Source organism: Coloeus monedula (assembly GCF_965178545.1).
Source record: "Coloeus monedula genome assembly, chromosome: 1".
Taxonomy (NCBI): Eukaryota; Metazoa; Chordata; class Aves; order Passeriformes; family Corvidae; genus Coloeus; species Coloeus monedula.
The window spans coordinates 153,178,875-153,202,962 of NC_138781.1; the positions used below are offsets into that span (position 1 = coordinate 153,178,875).

The 24,088-nt window shown below is 35.8% G+C and overlaps 1 protein-coding gene across 1 annotated transcript in view; it reads left to right on the forward strand.

Moving 5' to 3' along the window:
* The window catches only part of KHDRBS3 (KH RNA binding domain containing, signal transduction associated 3), an 88,502-nt gene extending 70,119 nt beyond the window's left edge, over window positions 1-18,383 (forward strand). Inside the window, exons 8-9 of the mRNA XM_082278455.1 lie at window positions 14,458-14,516; window positions 17,869-18,383. Coding sequence (XP_082134581.1) covers window positions 14,458-14,516; window positions 17,869-17,960 — 151 coding nt within the window. The 3' untranslated portion in view covers window positions 17,961-18,383. The remainder of the gene's footprint in view (window positions 1-14,457; window positions 14,517-17,868) is intronic.
* The last annotated feature ends 5,705 nt before the right edge of the window (window positions 18,384-24,088 follow it).

Below are 24,088 nucleotides of genomic sequence, written 5' to 3' on the forward strand. Positions count from 1 at the left end.
GTCTGAAACACAACTGATTAATTTTTCTTACAATGTTAACAAAGTTATATTCCAGTATTTTACCTGTATTTGACTGTAAGAAAAGTATGCCCTTCTGTTTGTTTTACTCCTCTGTGGAATTCCTTGTGACAAATTTGATTCTCTTGCCATTTGTTTTCCTTCTCTTGCTTCATTTTCAGCAGTATTTTTAAGCACTTTTGATATTTTTTTTTCTTTTTAAATTTTGCTTTCTTTGGAGGAGTCAGTATTTGGAAACTCCATGAATAACACTGGGTCACAGTGTGACCCAATAATGGGAAATATGCTGTGAAGTACAAACTGCTTCCTTTAAGTGGTAGTTTGAACTTCATGGCAAAAATCCCATTACAAATTTAGCAGCTTGGCTGATGATCTCCACTTCTGGGTATTTTCAATGTGCCTGTCTGGAAAGAGAACTTCTGTGCATTTTTCACTGAGTTGTAATTTATTTTCACTCTTTTTCTCTCAGACCAAGCATTCATAATTTGCTCAGTAGTAGATGTTTAAGTGTATTTGACAATGTCTTGAAATTTTATGGCAAAGTTATGACCTGCCTCGGAGGTAGGGTTACTGAGGTTCCTGTTAATAAATCTCATGTGGGGAATTGGAGTTAAACTGAATATATATGAGGCAGATTTGGTCTATCTTCTGCTAAATATGTAAGATTTACAATGCAGCTTTATCTGAAATAATACAGAACTGTTCACAGCAAAGTTGAGAACAAGCTGTTTACCCCTGGCATCTGCTTTGCTGTAGTGTTGTCACACCTAACTTCAGTTTTGTTGTGTAAATGAATATTTTTCTGTGCTCAACAACTTAGTCAATGTGAAAAAGCATAGTGGAAAGCTCAAGTGTCATTATTGTTGAGAACTAAAATAATGAAATTGCCTTTGTGTCTGATACTTGGCTCCTACAGACTCTAAGCTTGATAAAAATATGACTTAAGAAATCAGCAGTGTAGAATCTTCAAAATATGAGACTCTGTAGAGGGTTACATTTTGAGAGCAGTTACTAGTAATGGATTTTTTTTTCCCAAAAGACAATTGCCAAAGTAGTCCTCAACTTTTATGTTTGTAATTTTGTTCTGGCTTCCTGCTTGTAGTGTTGGTAAATGGGTTTATTGCACACAAACGTTTAGACTTCATTACAAAGTCATTTGCCTGAGCCAAAATTAAACATTACTTGGATTTGGGTTTTTTTCCACATTAAGGTTTTCATTGAGATTTTCTTCCTTTGAACTAAAATTAGGAAAAAAGCAAATCTCCCAAGGAATGAAATTGCTCCTGTAAAGGATTAATACATAAGAATATGTATAATATTCTTAGATACACGTGCACGTGCTTAGTTGTCTAGAATGAAATACTTCATAAAATGATTGTTCTACTGTCTACTTTTTATTTTCCCTGTAGTCTCACAATACATATATTGTTAGATTTTAATGAATTTGTTATCTTTTTAATGATTGCTTGACTTTTTTCCCCTAATTTTATTAAGTGCTCTGTGGTAAGACAAAACAAGAAATTATTCACTTGCACGTTTCTCACAGGATATCAACACTCATTTTCTGGCATATTTTCTGGCTTGACAGAAAGATTTTTAGGATAGTATTGGCAGGAAAAAAGTAATAACTATAAACAGCCATCTGAGCTACCTAGACCAGCATTCCTGTCTTTAATCTGAATATCAAGTAGTAGCCCATATTGCAAAATCATTGTGTAACCACTATAAGATACTTACCATATTTAGGTGCATTACAATGCTGTTACTATGAAGGAAATTAGAGCAAAGTGCATTGTTTTCATAGTTTAGCCTTATTTCATTCTTGATATTTTTTGCCCTCATAAAACATGGAAAGAAACTGCATTTGCACATGGAGAGCAGTCATGTGTTTAAAATTCATCATTTAGTGACCAGTATATGGAAGTACTCTTTCCTTTTCTAAGACGAAAATAGTAATCTTGAAATAATAGCATTTCTAGTAAGTCTTCTGATACTGATTTCTCTAGAAATATTGTGATATTAATGATACTGTATAATAAGAGGAAATTTGAGAAATACCGAGTTAACTGCAACTGAGTTCTCTCATTAAATTACTTGCAGTAGTTTTTAGCATATGGCTAAGTTTGAGTGCAAGAACAGGGCTTAATGCTCACAAGTGTACATTGTGTGATACGGTGGAAATAGTGAAAATGCTCATTTTTGTTTTAAACATTTTGCTTATTTAGTGATTCCTTTGTTAAAGATGGAAACTTTCAGTAGAGTTTTAAAAATCTTTAGGAATTTTGGAGATCTGTAAGAGGTTGCATGACAGCAGATCTTCTGGTATAGGTGCACAGGAGTGCATTCTCCAGATTCAACCTTCAGCACTACACAGTGTGACTCTCCTTTATTGCTCTTTTAATTCGGATATTTCAAGTGTATTTCCCAGAAATGGCAAAATCTGAGAGGGGTTAGGATGGATGACATGTTTAGATATGAAGAATAGGACACTGTGTATTTCTGTGTGCATTAAGGTAGTTGAGACTTCGTTTGTTCCGCAGATAAATTATTCCTTTCTATATACTAACTGCTTGCTGATAGCAAATTGTGAGTGGTTAGAAGTTTAATGGTATTTTATTTGACATTGTGTGAGACTGTATCCTTCCTTGTGCCGGGCAATCTGAAGTTTGAGTTAAAACCTGCCACAGTACTATCAGAGAGAGAAACGTGAGAGTTTTCTGATAGTTTCATCTATCTTAATGCCCTGTAATCCTATAAAAAAATGTTGTTTTCCTTTAGAACATTTTATTATCCACTCTTGATTGTTCATGCAACAAAGCCCCAAATAGTGCTTCAGGATGTCCTTTAACAGAATTATTTTTTATGGTCAAAATGACTTAAAATATCCCTTGAAGCTGTACTGTGCTTTGCTAGATCCTTAATTGATTTTTAGAAGATTAAATTATATGTATAGTTTTTGCAGAGGGATTGTTACATGATATTTTTATCAGTATAAACTGGAATGTTTAATCAACTGGACTGCTTAGTCTTGTTATAAAAAACCAAAACAATCTAAAATTTAAAAAAAATAGTTGCAATTTCTGAAAATCAGAGGATAGCAAGTATTTCATAGAATCATAGAATGGTTTGGGTTGGAATGGACCCCAAAAATCATTTTGTTCCAAGCTTCCTGCCATGGGCTGGGACACCTTCCACCAGACCAAGTTGTTTCAAGCCCCATCCAACCTGGCCTTGAACACTTCCAGAGATGGAGCATTCACAAATTTTCTGGGCAGCTTGTGCCAGTGCCTCACCACGTTCACAGTAAAGAATTTCTTTATAATATCTAATCTAAATCTCTCCTCTTTTAGTTTAAAGCCATAACCTCTTTTCCTATCACTACATACCCCATATGCAATCAGGCCTTAGGGTTGTAAGATATGCAGTCAAGGGCATGTTATGCAGTCAGGAATTCCTTCATAGAATTTTTTCTATATATTAGAAATTTATTAATTTTTTCTATATATTAGAAATTTACTCACGTCACATGTGCAGTGGTGTGCCAAAAACCTTTTCAGGATCTTATGGTAAATGTTAATTGTAATTTGGAAAGCCAAACTCATGACTTCTGGTGCTGATTGCCTATGTCAGAGACATGGAGACTTGTCACCAGCATGTATGAATCCTTACACAACTTAGCTCACTCTAAAAGGACTTCCCCAGCCTGTCTAGAATTGTATTTATTTCCTTGGATTTATTGCAGAAAGCAGTGGGTGCTTTGATGGCCTGGTGTTAATGCTAGACCAATTTTATTATGAAAATTCACCTAATAGTGTTGTGGAGGAATCATGAGGATTTAGTTGAATCTTCATTTAAAATTGTAGTTTAAACATTTTCAGCATGAAAAAATCTAGTTATTTTAAATCTCTGAAAGAGATTTCAAATTGAGCCAAAGTGCTTTTGGTCCCTCAGTGACTCCATACATGATCTGCACAAGTGCTTGCGAGGACAATAATATGGCAAAGGGAAATGGATGCTAATAAATCAATTGTCACTGTCAACTCACTGTTTAATGTTCTCTAGAATACATAAGATTTATCACTGAGGAATTGTGGAATAATGGTGGTGTATGGAAACAAAGTCCACCAGGGAGATGTACTACATCATTTGGATTTAGCACTGCCATCTGCTTAATGGCATTGAGATGACTACAGAGGTACTTATGATCAACCATTCATAGCAGTGACAGATGCTGCAGAGAGTTAACATGCCAGGGAACGAGGTTTGGTGCTGAAGTCCAGATTATGTGGCAAGGTTGCTGAGAAAGGGGGCTGGGTTTGTTACCTTCCCAGTAGCGTTAGAGGGTTTACTGTGTGCTTTTAAGTTTACTGTCGAGAGAGAATGGCTAACACAGTTACTGTAGTGCAAAAAACCGAAAAAGTGGAAAAACCCCATCTGTGTGCTTCAGGCACTCAGAAGTTTCAAAGAATTTCTTTAGGCTTGTCAGGTAGCATTTAAAATGGGATACTTTTCCTAGGGGAAAAAGAAAAGCTTTTGTCTAGCTTTATTTTTCAGCCTACAACAGAGATCAGCAGCCTAAACTATGGGAGGAACACTTTGTTTAGCTGTATGCCAGTGTCTGCTGAGGGACAAGAATGAGTCATTTATGTAGTAATGTCATTTTATGTTTAATTATAATTTATAATTTTGTAAGTATTTTAGATCTTCAGTCGAGGTGATCTCACCTTCACTCTGTTGTAGAATTTAATCTAAACCCATGCATAAAAGTGGAAAAATTAGGACTCGGAGAAATTGCTGGCTTTGTTTACAGTTTTCTGCATTGTTTTCTGGTTTCCACTTTTACCTAACAATGCTATAGATTTCTCTTGGCAGCAGTCATTTTGCCATTGGCTTAAATAGCATTTCTCAATTGCTCTTTGTGCATATCTAACAGTAATTACTATCACTTCAAATCATACCATAATGTGATAAAATCAAATCCCTGCAAGTTCCCTGTGAGCCTTGGAGCCACCCAGTTAACCCAATCTGAGCTGAGAGAATTGGCATATTCTCTTTAGTACACCTACATTTATTCAGTGCCACTAAATCATTCTGTGGTTGTTGTTTATGTGTTGGGAAGTAAGAATTACATGCTGAAACTTAGATCATTTGCTTAAATGCATAAAAACATAACTGCCTCTATGGTCAGTCCTAGGCACATTAAAAACATGATGTTATGAATCATGTAATTGTTAAGGTTGGAAAAGACCTCCAAGATCAAATCCAGTTGTTAACCCAACTCTACCATGTTCACCACCAAACCATGTCCCCAGTTGCCACATCCACACATTTTTTAAGCCTTTCAGGGTGGTGTTTCTTGGGCAGTGTGTTCCAGTGCCTGACCACCCTTTCAGTGAAGAAATTTTTCCCAATATCTAGTATTTCTCACAGGGGAGACCTTTCCACATCCTCCTTTCAGGTCATTATAGGGAATGATAAGGTTCCCCCTGAGCCTCCTTTATCATCCATTACATTCTTTACCATTGATTTCAAAAGTGACTGAGTCAAGACAGAAAATTTCTTTGTAATAGGGAATACTATGCACAAAGACCCTGTGGGGTGAAAGGTTTGAGGAATTTTGTGTTGGTAGCTTGTGGTAGTTACTTAAGAACGGAGAAACTGGATGTTTGGTTGAAAAGGACTGAAAAAAACACCTTAAAGTCCGGCAGTGGTCATTGTTAAACTGATGCCTGAAGAATACAACTAAATTGATTTGGTAAAATCCTTCAAATCTCTCAATACTGCTTTTTATGTTATTCCAGAGGCACTTCAGTTACAAGAGAAGCTGATTCCTAGTATGTAGCTCTCAGAAATACCCTCCTCATTTTCCACTAGGAACTCAAATTTTCAGGTGTTTTTTGGAACTGTGCTTAGTAGTCACAAAAGATGATGACATTCCTGTTTAATAGGAGGATTTTCATGAAGAACTGAGCATATGGATTTGAAATTGGCTTATGGAGATGTTGCTATTGGTATTTGAAAGTTAATTGCTAGCAGTTTGTTTGTGATGCTCAGTGTTTTAAATTTACATTGTTGAGTTTGTCAGCAATCATGCATTTCCAGGATGTATAAATATGCATTATATGCAAACGAGTGTCTGTTACTGTAGTTTTCCAAGATGTAATTCTCTCCATTTTAATGCTTGTAGCTGTACATGAAATTTGTATTTCATGCTTTGGCTTATAAATCAAATCAATCCACAGCAGTTTGATATTTGGGGATTGTGCAAAGGGTTGGCATCTTGTGTTGCTGTTGCTTATGAACCCCTGGTATGTACCAGAGTGTACTGGAGGTTATAATTCTGCAAAATAAAGCCTTAAGGCATTAGCATAAATAAGCTAATGTAGCTTTTAACTGAAAATCCTGCCATGTGTTTTCTTGCTTAATTTTTGCACTTATATTATTGAATTACTGCAGTTTTTCAGATCTAATTTTTCTGGTTTAGATAGATGTTTTTTTATTACATGTTGAGATGTGACAAGGTAAACTATTCAGAAGTGCCTCAGTAGCATAGATAGTTTTAATTGTGATCTGGTGTATTTCAATTTTTTTAAATTGATTTACAGAAATCTGGTCTGAAATGACAGTAAAAAGGAATAAGACTAAGATCATTCAACTGTAGGGCTGGAAAAAACAAGCATATCTCATGGTGCACTCAAACTGGAAAAGATTTTTTTGAGTCCTCATGGTGATATTGGTAGATGGCTTCACTGTTTAATAAACGTTAGGTTTACTCTTCATCTGTACTAATTAATTTACTCAGTAAAATTCATTTGGTTCTCTTCATGATTTTTCTATTAAATTTAACTGTGACTGTGCCTCCATATTTAGGAAACAAGTAAAAATGCATTTGAAAATAAATTTAGAAAGCTGCTACAGGAAACTAATATGCAGGTGTTATAGTAGTACAGAAAGTAGTAACATCAAATTAAAAGTATTGAGGAATCAAGAAAAAAGTAATTATTTCATAAAATTATATCAATTTTGCATGATTGGTTTAATTTTACTTAGGTGATTTTACAGCACCTTAAACTGGGTGGTTGAATTCCACAATGCAATTAAAGAGGATTAGTATTTGATAGGATTTTGATTTTTTTTCCTTTGACTGATTACACAAGTGAAAACATGAGGGAAGGGAAGGTCAAAATGGATCTTCCAAGTCCAAAATAGGGAAAAAATTAATTAACAGGGAATATTTTTTAAATATTAAGTGCTGTTTTGTAGTTATTAGTGGTAACTTGTGGAATTAATCATAGTTAAAAAAAAATCTTAGTTACATGAAGGCTTCACATGAATTACAGGGTGCTTTTTTTTATTTTAAATAAGGTGTTTTAAGCTTGGAGGATGGAAATAACAAAGAGGAGTGGAGAGTTTCCAGTTGTCAGGCGTCAGCAGGATGCTGTAGAAATGGTGCTGGATATACAGGCTTTGGAGACAGAACATGGATAATCAATCTTACAAATTAAAGTTATTCATTTAGAAAGGACTTCTCAAATGTCTCACATTATAATTAACTTTCCACCAGTTTGATTAAGAGATACAAGGAAGAAAGACTACATAGTCCCTCTAGACTAGAGGAAGGACATCTTAAATTTACATTTGCAGTAGACAGAGAATGACATATATAGAGAGAGAGAGATACATATAGGGAAGACTTTTTTTCCCTGGTGTGAGGTAAAGAAGGAATGTCACTGGTAACTCACACTTGGAAGCCAGTGCCTATTAGTTGAAAGAGAAATCAGGTTGCATCAGCTCAGAGCATATTTTTGTCACAGAACATGTTTTTGTAGATGAAGATTTGACACTGTTTTGCTGGTAGATAGTCAACACACTTTGTCTGCTTACTAGCAGTAATTGAAAGTTGCAGTTTTCTCTTTGACTACCCTGTTGTATTCAGTTTGCTTCCAAGGGAAGAAAAATGTTCCTTCTTTCTGTTGGTAAGGAAATACTTACTTAATTGGGCAACTTAAAAATGGGAGATGGTTGCAGGAAAACTTTATAATGGCTTTATTGTTTCTCCTTGTATTTTATTTCAGTAGAAATATTGAGGGCTGTAAATTGTGCTTTTAAGCACAATTCTGATATAGTCCAGGTATAGATGGTGAAAAATATTGTATTAGTAACCATTGCAACCACATTTATCTTAGTGTAATTGTATCATGAGTGCTGTATGTGAACCACCTGAAACACATACATGGATAGAAGTAGTGGAGCTCAGATGAGGCCAGGAAACGAGTCTTTGCACTTAAATGGGTTGAATTGTCCTTAGGAGGAAGAGTCCTGCCTTACTCTACTTGGAGGGGCAAGGTTTGGATCCTGCTGGTACAAAGGACATTAGGGAAGTACTGGAAAGATCTTGAACATGGTAAAGCTTATGATTATGCACCCCTGAAAACAATTAATCTTTCTTTTACTAAATGTATGCCTTGATGGCACACTCATTATTTTTGAAGTACATAAAGCCAGGATGGACTGATACCTTTTTTCTCAAATGTTCTTCAATTTCAACAGGGGAGTAAGGCCTCACATTTTTAGAAAGGTGTTGAAAGTTGTACTGTTCCTTCAGTAAATTAAAAAGATAAGAAGGTATGGTGTGTTATCTTCTGGAGCAATATTTGTGATGATGGAATGGTGACAAACTGCCTGTGCAGTTTTTGGGGATGGTGTTTTCGAGGCAGTGTTGTCTTGTACTCCACTCTGTGACAAGTGACATCATTTTGGATCTCTGACAACAACATATGCAAGACTTGGGGGATAACCAAGAATTCGCTGGAATAATACCCAGATCTTTCCAGTATCGTGATGAATAGTCTAAGGATTTTTTGACGGATATCCCTCAGATCTTCACTGTTCTCTGCTGCTTCCACTGTCCAGGGTAATCTTGTCTGTTTGGAGAGAGGGGGAAGAAAACGCATCTTTTTCTGATGTTAATGTTGTTTCATGTCTTTTTTCTCCATTTAGCAGCTGGAATATGATTGGTACACACCTGGATAGTTAAAGAGTTCAAGTTTAGCTTCCTCTGGTAGCAGTTCACACCCTGCCTTGCAAACCAGACAGATGTGGTGTGGGGTGGCTGGGGCTTGGTTCTAATTCACCAGCCAAAATGCTGAATTTATGCAACCTTAGCTTTTAGTTTTTCTGCTGGTGCTTTATTTGATGCAGCAAATTTTTGACATTAATATGGTTAGCATTTCTCATGTTCGGGGATGTATTGTTGCTGTATTCTATTCATAGTTTCAAGGTAAAGCTGTAGCTCCTGCTGCTGCTGCGGTTCCCAAAAGGCCTTGTTTGAACCATGTGCTCCAGTCACCTCTTTTAATTGCCATTTTCCTTTCCTTTTTGAGAGGTGGGACATGAGAATGTAGTGGGCCTGGGGGGAAAGACTAATTGAGACAGCAGTAACTGGACATTTCAGATGGTAAAACTGTTTTAGGCAACTGTACAGTTCTGCGAGAAATACCTAGATCGTTCCATGCCTGGTAGGTAGCACCAGAATGCAGGTACCTCTGAGGATATTTCACTATTCAGAACTGAAGTTTCTCACCATTTCTGCCATAAAAAGTAATTCCTAAATAGTGATAGCTAAGGGGATCCTTGAGAGGGCACTCTGGTCACCTTTTAGGTAACAGATAACAGATCTGACCAGTAACAGATCTGCTGTTTGTAGGTTCCATTTGAGAGTACGATAGACTATAATTCAAGGAAGATTGCATCATTTTTCTGTATTTTATAAAACTTTCACATAGGGGTCTAAATTGTTTTCTGAGATCATTATCTGTTTTACAGACATAAACTGAGCTGCAGGGATAATAATATGTACTAAAGAAATCTTTACTAAGTAGCAGCAGAACTGGGTATTAACTAAAAATTTATCTACAAGATGCAAGCAAAGATGTGGGTCTCCTCTTGATATCCTGGGTTTCTGCTGCCCTGCTGTAAGCTGGGTTCCAGAATAGGGCATTCTAGTGATTTACAGAAGCATTGAGAACAGCTACTCAATGTTCAAGACAATTACAGAGTTATGAGAAGCTTCACTGCAGTGATTGTTGTCTTGGACACTCTTCTGTTGACAGATGTTTTTTGTTATCAAAAGTAGCTGAGCGTGAAGATCTGACAGGAATGATGGAAAGAGGCCTATCCTTATGGAAGAGTTCTCTTCACATGTGATCATATCAGTCAGGGTCTATCATATAAGAACTCTGGCTAGAGAGATCCTCATTTGTTTTCTCTGCTTTGCTATTCTGTTCAACTCTGTAGAAGCACAAAGGGTGGTGCTTGTGGAGCTTCCCTTGGCACAAAAGGAAACCGTAGTTCTTCTAAGGGTTTTATTGTCACCTTCTGAAACTGTCCTGGTTTCTGTCTAAAGGGATCAAAGTTACTTGTGATGCTCATGTAAAAAAAGAAAAAGCAGAAATTTTGGTCAGTTTTTTCCCTAATAAGCATTACTGGAAGCAGAACTGTGTTGCAAAGGCTGTTTTTCATCAGACGCCAAAGTTTCAGATCACTCAGTTCTTATACCAGGGTTGTCAGTGCTTAAGTCTGGGATTTTCAGTAAACTGGAAGCTTTCAGTCAGAGACCTTTTAATCTTTCCTGAGCAGCCAGGCTCCCTGCCACACGGCTTCTCTTTCAAGCACAGAAATGTGTTAATGACCATTCTAAAAGATGTCTGTATCACATATAAAGAGCTGTGGCCATCACATGAATTAATTGCAATATATTTTTGCTACCTTTGTGCATTTTTGGAAGTAGACTCGGATTGTGTGGTTGATCTGCCTCTTTTAGGATTGTCCCAAAATAGCCTGGTGAGCTCTTCTGATACGGAGCCACAGAATCATTGAGGTTGGAAAAGACCTCCAAGTCAAGTCCAACCTTTGACCAAACACCACCATGTCAACTAAACCACAGCACTCAGTGGTTCATCAAGATATTTTCAGCAACAAATCTGCTTAGTAGAAAAGCCTGAGAAATTGAGGTCGTTTTTCATAGAGCCTTTGAAGGCTTATGTTGAATACCTCTAAATTAAAGTATTTAAGATACTTCTCATAGTGATTCTAGAGGAATGGCAGGAAGCTTCCCAGTCCTCTAGTTTACTAAATAAAGTCTTAGAGAAGCATTTCTACTTCATCAGTGATGCTGTGCTAAAATCTGAGCTTGCTCCTTTCTGTGTGAAGCTTTTTCTCTTAACACAGAAAACAGGCACTTCCCCCAGCCTTATTTAAACTATTTAAGCCTCACTTCACACTTCCTCTGAACATTGTAGGATTACTGCCCAGCCCTCAGCAATTAGAAACAAAATACTTAAATTTATTGTTGTTTTCTAATCCTTCCATAGTATTAAGTGGTTCCAATTTTTTATGCTGACATGGAAAATCAAAGCATTTTTTATTTGCTATCTCTGTCTTCTCTCTTGTCAGTCCAAAGCCATTACTCTGGAACGGGAATACAAAAGAAGTTAAAAAGAGAGGGACATAAACAAAGTGTCTGTGTGTACAAAAGATCTAAATCACATCTAATACTCCAGTGTTAATTGAACTTGTACCATTTACTTGATGGTTACGAAGATGCTTGAAAACTCAGCTGGCTATAGCATGTAATTTTAATTATTTACTTAGAAAGAAGAGCCATAGGAAATGAGGAAAAATAAAGAAAGTGGTTTTATGAAGACAATTGACATCTGGAAACAAAAGAACTCCAAGCAGAGTCATGTGTTTTAGTCTTGCTGGGTTAAAAAGGAAAGAATCTATGGCATATTTTATCCTTTTTTTGTGAAAGGAGGGAGTCACATGAGGTAAAGAAGAAAATGACCTGGGATCGTGGATGGTTTTTTTTTCCTTTCTATGAGACAAAATGAAAGGAAGAGGAGCAACCTGAGCTACCTGGTCCTAGGGAAGGTGTCCCTGCCCATGGAGTTAAGTGATGTTTAAGGTCCTTTCCAACTCAAGTCTTTCTGTGATTTTATGAAAAGGCCTTTCTTTGCAGAATAAATCCATTATGGGAAATAAAAAGTATAATAGCCTTCAGTCAGAATGCTAAGATGTCAGAGAATATATAAAGTCTAAATGTAAAGGATTATTTTGAAGCAAAAATGTGTATCATATCTTCTGTCCAAAGGAAGAATTATTTAATATAGCTACTTTAGTCCTCAAGCAGAATTGACCTCAGCTATCTCAGTTATCTCAGTTGATGAGTTAAAATGTACAATTTAGAAATTTGGTATCGTTGCAGGCTGTTTTGACTAGGTTTCCTTTTGCAGGCAATTGCTTTGAAACAAAATACAATTCTATAAGCTGTAAGTTCATATACAGTACTAGGTTTTTCTGTAATTCTAAAAAAACTCAAAAAAACCCATTACCGTCGGTCTTGATTGATAACGCCATGGAACATTCAGACTCTGTAATTTTTTTTTTTTTTTTTTTCACCCAGAACTCCTTACAACCATCTGTATGTCCCCTTTTCTTTGGGTCTTTAGGTTTTCTCATCTGAAGCTTTGGGTTTGTTTAACACAGAGTTGACTGGAGAACGTTGGCATTGTTCATAGAACATGAATGAAATAAAGCTGGGAATGCTGAATTGCACTGGGCATGGTTACTTCCCGTTATAGTTGTGCTTTTCAGACAGATTATTAATTTTGAAGGGTTTGTCTGTTAATAAAGATGAGTTGTGATACACTTGCAGTGTAAGTGAAAGGTTCCTTCCTTTCTGATGTTTGTTTTGCAGTATGTGTGCTGTAAAATCAGTCATTTTTTTTGTTTAATAGATATATTAGATCTATGAAATGAGAGCCCACAAAGTCATTCTGACAGGATTGACAGATACAGGGATGGGGCTCAGCTGCTTTAGGCTTCTATTCTAAACTTGATGACAGCCTTAAAATAAATAAGTGCTGTGTGGAAGGATAGTGAATGTCAGTTTTCAGTTCATTGTCAGAATAAAGACTTTTATTACTGGCTGCTGCAGAGAAAAAATATTTCTTATTCAAACTTTACCCTTATTCTAGGGTCCTCATCACATGAGAAACCATAAAGAACAGGTTTTTTCAGTGATACTTTTTTGTGGGTCTTCACAGTGCATTCTGGTTAAGTTTTTGTTTAGGAAGCATTATACCAGCAATTAAAAATACTCACCCAGACTTTTTAGATATGCATTTGCACACACCAAAACTGTATTTTTTTCTGGCCTGGTTATTTTGTGGGATTTAAAAATTTTTAGTTTGGGAAAAAAAAAAAGAAACCCAAACTAAAACACAAACAACCCAAGCACAACAAATTATTTTGTCAGTTCGGAAGTAATTGTGATGTGTTGTTTGTTTTGTGTAAATGCTTTACCTGCTAATTTGTGTTAAGGCTATAAATTGTTTATTTTCTCTCTGTTGTTTATTTTGTTAGCAATCAATCTAATGTTAGGAACATTTTGTCAATATCAGTAATTACTTGCTAGTGATCATATATTAGTGATTTCCTTTTCACTCAGAAGGTAATGACTTGGTAGCATCAGTTTGTAGAGTATTTTCTGAATATTGTCAGCCCTGAGTCTGGCTATGGTTAGAAAGAAAAGGAAAAAAAAATTATTTAGGCACTTGATTTTCATGTCCTACAAATTGTGTAAAATACTACACATAGCTAGACTTACATGAAATCTGGAAGCATAATGGAATAGTGTGTACTAAGGATTGCTCTTCAATTTCCATTCAAGGGTCTGAATACCAGTAAGATACCAAATATACATACCATTATATACCAAATATAAATACCATTATGAAATGGAAGACTGGTTTAGGCCATGGTTATGGTATTCATACACACTTTTGAATCCTAACAACTACAGATTTCAGCTTTTTACATAGTTCCTACTGTAATTTCTTATCTTCCTGTTAAAATGATAGCATTTATATTTGTGTTCTTCTGTTTTGTTTTGAAGACACTGGAAGTTGTACACACACAACAGCTGTATAACCCTCCCGTCAGCAAACTGTTTGCCTTTTATTGCAATCTTATCAGTGAATTTGAAGATACAAAGGCAAAATACTAGGCAGCAGTAGGTAATGAAAAAAGTTTATAAGACAAATTAATTGGTTCAGTACCTACATCTCCAGTTTTTTCATTAACACTTTTAAGATCTTTAACCTTCCCAACTGTAATTTTAAATGAAAAATTCCCACATCTGCATTTACAACGTGGATGAGTAGCTGAGTGATGAAAAAAAATCCTAAATGGAATTCAATATAGTTTCTAATTAATAAACAAGCAGGACCTCAGTTGTCACTGACACATGGATGCTCACCATTCTCAGGCCATGTCCTATATCATTCAAGCTTTCTTTTCAAGGATAGAATAAGTAATAAGTATTTCTTCTCATAACTGTTTCTTTCTTGTTCTCTCCACGTCCCTCCTGCCCCGCAGTGGAGCGGATTACTATGACTATGGCCACGGACTGAGTGAAGACACCTACGACTCCTACGGTGAGTGGCTTTATCAGCTCAATGATTGCAGTAGCAGACTCTTGAAAAAAAAACCTAATGAAAGGATAATTTCCATGAGGCAAGGCTCAGTCCTGCAGCAGGTAACGGCTGCTCAGGGATTCCTGAGCTGTCACAGAGCTCCTTGTGTGCTTATTGAGAAAAATGCCCTCTGTGGTCTGTTAGCTAATGCAGTCATGGGAAACTAAAACCAAAGAAGTAGAGAAAATAGAACTTAAATCATGATGCACGCAGCCTTTCCATGTCACATTCAATGAGTTTTAAGGAAAAAAAATGGGGGTGTAGGATCTTTTTCCGGGAACTTTTGTCTGCCAAAAGCAAATGCTTCTGGTGTGGCACAGCTGGCACTGAGACTTGGTACAAGGTAAGAATATGGTGAAGCTCCCAGCTGAATTAGGGCCTAATTGAGTGTGTTTTAGCTTTGTATGGTCTTTTTGTATTAGTTCATTTTCTTGCATCAGTCTTGGGAAATCAAGCAGAGAGTCATTATGTAAAGGTTAGGGAAGTGCTTTAGGTAGCTAATAGACATGAGGGCAGTGGGTTACTCTGTATAGAGACAAAACAGTGCATAATGAAGCAAAAAACATACACCAGTGGTAAAGATCACTTTTTTTTATATATAGAAGTGTGGTAGTGACAGGTTTAATTAAAGAAATCTGTTACGGTTAGAAGCATAAAACATATTAAAAGGCACCTTTGCTTAAGGGATAAATGTTAAGTCTCTGGCTAGAGATCAGAGAAATACAGTCTAGGTCTCTCAAATCTCAGACATTTGAGGTTTGTTAGTAACCTGTGTAAAAGTTGTGATTCTGAGTATTGAATACTTCAATGATTTTAGAGCTCTACTTAAAATTCTCCAAGGTCTGTTTCTTTAGCTCCACTTGGAAGTGCTTCCTGATGAAAACTAAAATGACCTTAACCAAATTGTGATAAATGCACCTCATGCTGTAGTTTGCCCAACATATCTGCTTAAACTGATTATTTTGCTTAAGGGAAGAGTCAGTTCATCAAAAGAAGAGGTCACTTGAAATTCCTCTGTCCCCCAGCATTTCCAGTTGCTGTTGATAGATACATAGCTTAAATCTTTATTTCAGCATTAAAATAAACTGTTTGCCATTATAAACCTTCTATTTCTAAGACTATTTCATTAATGCAAAATTGATGGGGGAAAAAATGTATGAAACTGCTTAATGTAGATGGATTGATGGGGAGAGATATTGATTGTAGTATTTAAGCTTGAAAATATGGATTTTTCATTGCTTTTGCATTTAAAATTGGTTTTCTATTTATCAAAGCACAGCCACTCAGAATATTAAGTGATGTATTTATTCAGGTTGAGAGAAAGACTATAAATACCTTAGAAGAATGATTATGGGTTGCAGCCACTGTAGTTTTTACACATATAAACATGTATACACTTTATTTCTTAAGTATATCCCTTTAAAGCAGAGTTAGTTTAATAACCATCTTCACTATATGTAAAGAACATTAGGTGCCTCAAAACTAAGTAGGACTGCCTAGTAAGCAGGTAGTTGTCAAGTGCTGGGCAGGAGGAAATTCAGATTCCCAGGAGGTATCTGAACTTTGCCTCTGAGAAACTCAGGTGACAATCCAGAGGATGTAGGAAGAATATCAGTGTTTTTAGGATTTGGAGCCCTGAACAGCACCAAATGAAAGCTGAGAAACAGTAAGGTAACTCTTTACCCTGCTGATTTGATCAGCTGCTTGAAAAAGAGGAAGTATTCCCCTGAAACTGTAACCAAGACTGCTCTTTTCATTTAAACAGTTCTTGCAGCAGTGTAAAAGCTTGGATATTTTTAGTTCCTACCCTTCAGTCACCTGCCCATACTCTTAGGCATTAGGCTCAGGGTCTTTTTTTAACGCAAGTCTTGCTGTCTGTGTGATGAAGAAGCACAAGAGGCTGTTACCATATACCCATGGAACTTGCCTGAGGTGCAAGTTTAATTCTTTCAGCCTTACACGGAATTGAACTTGTTCCTTTTACCTCCTAGGCAAATGTCCTGACCACCTGGGTATGATTTATAGCCTGGACTCTGTAGACAGCCACCTACCACCTACATTATTAAAAAGTTGTTAGGATGAGGCTTCTGCAAAGGGATTGTGAAACTGAACCCTTGACATATGGGATTCTTGTCATCTAATTTCAGATATCTCATGTCAGAGCAAGTTACCTCAGTATTCAAAGTGCAGGGGTTCTTTGGGTTTGTTTTATTTTTTTTAATGGACTAGAAAGACAAAGGGATGTTTACATTTTTTTTCTACCATAGATTTGGATTCCACCTTTAGTTTCTGATTGCATTGGGTTCACTGGGGTGCCTGTCTGTTTAGGGCTATTCTGCAAAAATAGATATGGAAATACATACACTGTTTTAAGGTGGTTTTGCTTTTTGGTTTGTTTTTTTGTTTGTTTGTTTGGGTTTTTTTGTTTGTTTTTTTGTTTTTTTTTTTTTTTTTTTTTTTTTTTTGGTGCTCCTTTTTAAAGTTTTTTTCTCACAGATGTGACATAGTATTCTGATTTTTTTACATCATTAAAGTGTACTCAAGTACTGTTTCATTACACTGCATTTTAATCCTGTATGTTCCCTGGCATAGTAGGTCTGACTCTCATTTAAAATAATAAATTTTTGCTACTTTTTAAAAATATTTATTACCATTAGAAGGTGGTAGGATCATGAATCATTAAATATAGCATGAGCTTTTTTTACAAATTTATTTTATAGCCAAAATTCAAGCAACCAACGTTTCTTATCCTTTTAACTTTTTTTTTTTTATAATCTGCCCTCCTATTTATTACATTTCAGGGGAGGTGTATGTTTACCTCCAGAAAAATGGAATATTTGCTCTAGGATGTTAAAAACCACAGGTACTGGTAGTGATACTTGAGGCTTGGTTTGCGTGTTTGAATTAGGCCTAAATTGGTACTGATGCAGAGAAACTTATTTTTGAGGGCATTTTATTTCACTATACATAATTCATACCCTCCATTCAATTCATCCCATTGCAATTATTGGTGTGTCTGCTACTGGAGCTGAAATTTCTGGCCATGTCCAACAAGCAGGTCCAGCTGAACTTCCACAGTCCTAAATATTTTTGCCATTAGCCTGTCACAGTTCCTGCTCTTACATGCTGAGAAATCACCATGGGATAGCTCAGATAGATGTGTTGTACCCAGATTTTTTGTTTCAAGTGTTAGACCTCACTTTGTAAACCTTGGTTTCTGTAAACAGAATGTGTCTGATTCACAGATAAGAAAAATTAAGTTCAGCATCTGAGAATGTTGGAAGGGCTCTGACCATATTTTCTTTTCTTGTAGGGCAAGAAGAATGGACCAACTCACGACACAAGACACCTTCTGCAAGGACAACAAAAGGAGTCTACAGAGACCAGCCATATGCCAGATACTGATTGTACTGTCTGATGTTGTGAAATATCCAATCTCCACCAGTCCTGTATACTGTTCAAAGTAATTTTTTCTATGAACAATCCCTTTTTATTAACTCAAAGTGCATAAAAAATCTGAATGGATGGACTGAACTTAAAACATTTTGTTGAAAGAACAACCTGGACAGAAAGATATGTAAAAAAAGGAACTTTGTTATTTCCAAACTGTGTTTGAAAAAATAGGTGATCAAAAAATAACCCTTGATTAACTAGTGTTAAACAAAAAATAGGTTTACTAAATACATTAGTCCATTCTTTTTAACATAAGCGTAACCTTTTATTTTAAAGGTTTTCAACAATTTAGTTTTTAGCTTTTATTTTCAGCCATTTGCTAGATTTTCTCTTTGCAAACATGAGTAAAAAGGGAAGCAAACTACAAATGCGAATAATGTGGTATTTTGTAACTCAAGTCTTGAAATGTTCTGTAGTGTTAAGCAAAGTTTTACCCTTGCTTGATACTAAATAAACTTTTGAAAGAAAATCAGTGTGTGTGAGATTAATTTTATGCTTTATCTTATAATAAAACTTCATAAATAGTAGTAAACAGGGAGAAATGTTTAACAGTGATCAGCATAAAAGGCTCATATTAAACATTGTGCAACTTCTTTTAAAACAAAATGGTTTAAACCTAAATGTATCTCTCTATATACTCACAGTAGATATAAATGCTGTTTAAAATATCCAAATGGTATGGATCTGCTTGAGTGCCACATTAAATCAAAATACTTTTTGTTAAAAAATGGTTTAAAATAGCTAATGAATTTTCTGGAAAAAAATGTGACTAGTTTTCACCTTGTTGAGCATTTTTTCACTAGTGCAACTTTGGAATTTTTATGAGAATTTTGGTACGTTAATGACCACCTCGCTCCGTGCTGGAAGCAATAAACACAAAGCTTTTAAAGACTTTCTGACTTGACTAATTGAGGTCGCTTTCGTCAGAGGCAGAGGATGTGTAACCCTTAAAACGGTCTTCATTTGCAAAGGTAAATAAATCAAATAAGATTTTAATCTCACTTAAGTTATCTTAATATAACCAATAAAAACAGGGAGGCTACAACTTAGAAAGTTTCATTTTAGAATGTAGGAAAGACTTGTGAGGACACCTAAATTCTCATTTTAAAACGTTTAATTTGTGTTAGTCATCTAAAAAGCCTTAGCCTAGCTAGTTAAATTTGGACAAACTATTCCCTATTAAACAACTGTAAAACCTCATAACCAATAGTTTGTAATATATTATTTTTCCATAAATTCTAGTAACTTAAACATTGCAAATGTTATCTAATGCTTTTTTTTAAGCATTGTTTCTATAGTTTGATTTACTTTGTTTTCTTTAGTTGTTTTAAATTCTTCGAAATTTAGTAATAATACCTTTTTTTTTTTTCCCTCTTGTCAGGAAACTCACCTCCTTGGACAGCCAAGAGAACAAAAACCCTAATCTTCTGATGCTTTGGTAAGTATGTTTACTCATCTGTGAAATTATTAGATAAATAATGGAACTTTTGATCAGGTCCTTAATTCTACACAAGGCTTTAATTTAGGTGTCACTGTCTGTGTTCAATTCTGATTAGAAAAGTAATAGTTTTGAATTATCATTAATCAGGACCTTAAACTGTCACAATGTATGGACACTCCCCTGGCAGTTTATTGAAAGGTGTGCATAGCTTTGAGAGCATCTCAACCCATTGGGTATTTGATTGGACAGCGGTAGCTGAAGAAACTGAATGTAATTTGATGCTTGTAGTTTTCAAAAGGGAATTTAAAACCCTAATCTGGTCAACAAAAATGTCTAAAGTTGAAAAATACATTTTGCAGACTGATTTTCAAAGTTAAGCATTTTTGCACAAGTAGCAGACTGACTTCTGGCATTAATTGAAGGAGAACAAATCCATTAAGAAGCATTAGCTGAAGAATAGCTGGCTTTACTGTTTCTGGTCAATTCAATATATGAAATAAGAAATAACTTAATTGTATTTATGCTCAGATGGTGTATATTTTAAACAAAACAGATTTTTTTTCTACTAGGAATGGTAATTCTTCCTGCTAACCTCATGATCTCAGTGCCTTTAGTTGACAAGGCTCAGATAAATAGAGCTCTGTACTGTGAAATACTGCATAAGTTGCACTGCCTCTGTGTACTGCAGTAAATTTAAGAGGCTGCTGTCACTGGCTAAAGGAACCTTTTGTACATATAAAATGGCTTTAGAACAGCTTTGAGCATTTTAAGGGCTTAAATCAAAGTACTATTTAAGAGTAGGAGAGCTTGAAGAAGATTTCTCCCATTTGGGGCTCAGAGGGCAGAGATTTAATACCAGCTGCTAGAATTGTTATGGCAAAACTGAATATATAAATATCTTTTAAAAATATTTATAACAATTGGCCAAATCTCTCCTTCTGTTCACATCTTAAATCACATAATATGATGAATTACATAGGAAGTGTTCATCTGCAAACATCATGTATTATATTAAACAGACAGAATGAAACTTGAAGGGTTGAAACTAAAATATCTAGGAGCAAGGGTGGCTTGTAGATAAATAAGTGAATCAGAAGTGGATTCAGTGTTCTGTAGTGTTTATCCAGCTCTCTTTTATTTAATGCCTTATTTTCTTAGTGTCTCCAGTATGGAGGATGAATGTGTGATCAGCATGTGTGATTTGTGCCACTTGTCTGCTACTCTGCCCTGAAGTCCTAGAGAATCTTGAGTTGTTTCAGGTTCCCTTTGGGGTGGAAAAATGTGACTCCCTGATAATAGAGGCTCTTTAAGTGCACCATTGAATGATTACCATATGAATTAAGTCTTCCTTCTTCCAATGCTCCACATTGATACATCTTACTTCTCCTAAGAAAATGTTTCCATGCCTCTTAAAAAAATTCTGTATCAATTCTTACTGCTATGTCTGCACAATAAATTACATCCAATCAAACAACTGGTATTAGATATTCTTCAAAACTGTATTCTTGCAGTGCAAAACTTCTCTTGATATTTCCTAAAATAACATGCATTAGCATTGTTCTGCTATTGCATTTCTCTTGGGGGTATTTTTTTTTCTGTGGAGTAATCTCTTAAATTAAATCCATTAGATTTTGAGCAGAAGGAAAAATAATCTAAGAAGGTCTCTACATGAAAGAAAACCAATGTAGAATGCAGCCTTTCTTCCATTATGACAAACAACTTAGAAGTGTTTTTCCATTCTAGTAGAGTTTTGTACTCTGACACTGTTACTGTATGTTACCAGTCAAACAAGTAATTTTAATCATATCAACAATTGGCCTTTACTGAATCTTCTTACAACATTTTCACTGAATTTCAATGATAGCAGTTACTGCAATGCTTGCCTAGACCTACATACATTTTTTATATACGTAATTGTCTGATTCCCCTACTTACAGTCTGACAGGCTTCAGAAAATTCATGATCTCTCCTCTCAAGATACATACAAATGAAGTGTGTTTTGCTCTTTTTCAGGAACTTCTGCCATGTTAATTATGGACTGCTTAGAGCATTGTACTTACCCGTGTGCTCAGATACTGATGAGACGGAGTATGAAAATCTTGCTCAGCATTTCTTGTATGAAAGCCTTAAAGTGTATAACAGCATACACTTTTTAAAATAATTGTATATTGAAACTCTTAATTGTATAGTGATGCAACAATGTTTTATTTGGAGCTCAATAAAGAATTTCCATCCTAAGTTTCTGTTACAAAGCAATAACACAACCTCCCGTTCTTTAGTGACTCTTTTTAGCCTTATGCAGCAAGTGTAAGAGAGTGTGTGAAGTCTCATGACTAGAACTTAAATGCTTTTGGAAATAGTTTGTCTAATGTATGAACAACATGGATAAGTTAAAATGAAGATTGGTGTTTTCTGCTGAAGCTTTTTTTAATAGCTAATTGTAAACAAGTCTGCTTCAAACAAGACTCTTGGGTAGAAATAATGCTCCAACTTTCCATTTCCTTAAAAAACTTGTATAACAAGGTGTTTAATCCCTGTCAATTATACTATGCTGCTTATTCTCTTTCACTTGGTGTTTGATGCATAGAAATCTTTTCCCTAATACACAGTCACAAGTTTTCTAGTAGTACAGTCTTGGATGAGGCTTTTACACCTTGATAAATCTTGTATCCAACTGTCATGTTTCCTCAGTGCTTTCTGTTTTATATTAATTGTGTTTGTGATAATTTGTAACAGAAATAAAGTTCTGATAATTTATTTTCTTGTGTTCTTTTTCATAAATAGTGCTTGCAAAGCATGTGTGTCCCATTCCTCAGTTACGGTTCCATCAGATGCATTTTTCTTCACTGAATCTCAATTTATTGCCAACAAAAGCATTATTTGGTTCTGTGTTGTTGCTATTTTGAACATAAACAATACCAGTTGATAGTTCCACACCAAAATGCTGCCTCTTCAACAGGTTTTCATAACTTCTAATTCCATATACTGACTACTGAAATACAGCTTTGAAGTTGTGGGGATGTGGATAAAAATAAGATTTCCTATTAACTGTGGCACTGGACAAATTGAGTGAGACAGTTTTTAATAGATTTAAACAACTAACCATAAAAAAAGTCTGTATTTTTAACCTCTGAATATTTAAGGTGATTTTCTCAGTTAATCTCACAATATGGAGAGGTTTTCCCTGCCTTCATCTCTCACTGTGCTAAAACTGCATTTCTAAAATGTTTTCTACAGCCAGCAATAGTAATTATTTAAATAAGTGAAAGCAAAATTAAGAAAAAAAACCCTTTGAATAAGCACAAGAGATGTATAATAATGATTCCTTCAGACTGACTGGCAGGAGCCTCTGGTGTGGAACAGCACCTGACATCCTAAATGCAGGCCAAGTATAAGAACTTTATATAGATACTGTGTGGGGAATTTAGATAAGCAGAATGCAGTTTCACTTTCTGTAATTTGGACACCAGGATTACCAACACAAGCTCATTTGAGGAGTGCTATGAACTGCTCAAGGAGTATCACCTTCCACTCTGGAGGCATGAACAACAGGGCTGCTTAATGGCAATACTGAAATATTTTGCTAGTATGACTTATGTGACTATCAAATCTATCTAGAAAATGTGATTTTCCTGGTGTCTTGTCTGGTTGCTGAGTGGCCTAACAGGAACCACTGGGGTCCGGTCAAAGTGGGCTGACTGTGGCCGTCCAGCTGTTGGGGTTACAAGTACTTTGCTTTGTTTCACTAAAAACTTAGACTGGCTGGCTGTGGCCTCTGCAGCCTGGACTTCAGGCCCTTCCAACCCAAACCATACTCTGACTGTGGCTTCATTCCTGCTGGGTTTTATCATCACTAGGGAAAAATTTAAGTTCTTATGACTGTGTTTTGAGTGAAATTCTGGTCTCATTTGTCACTTCAAAAGCACACATGTACAGGGCTGTGCTGCCTCAGTGGTGTTACGCTGTGGGACAGTCCTGATGCTCTGTTCCCAGGTGCCAGTTCTAGGTGATGTCAGTTTACTTCAAAGGTTTTGAGCAAGGACGTGAGCCTGCTGCTTCAAACGAGTTGTCCAGTCAGCATCACAGCCTTTCCAGTTGTGTCTGCTCGTTTGGGGATGACCCCATCTTGAGGTCCTACATAATAAATGTATGAAAAGCTGTTCCATGGCTATGAATTAGAATGTACTTTGGCGTCAGACATCTTTCTAAATGATGTTGCAGAACATACATTTCGTGTTGGAACTTAATCCTTCTCGTAACAAAAGAACTGAAAACTTAAGGATCAAAATTCAAAGTTAAAATGTATATATAATGATTTGGGATAAATAAAACCAAATCTGTTCTTGAGTGGTTCTGCTGCAATTTCCCCCCACAGAATTTTCCAGTCTTTTTAAGACTATTTTAGCTGTTAGAATTGGATTTTTGTAGTACGTTCACAAATCTGTGCTAAAAGGCCAAAGTTGTAGTAGAATTTCCAGGTTACCAATGCCCAAGAACACCAGTACTGTTGGCAGCTGTAGTAAATGCACACCAAGAATCCAAATATCTTTGACTTTTTAACTTTATGAAAAAGACTAATTGGATGAAAGGGCTGAGAATTACTTTCACAAGCTCAGCAGTTTTGTCCAAGACAGCTGCA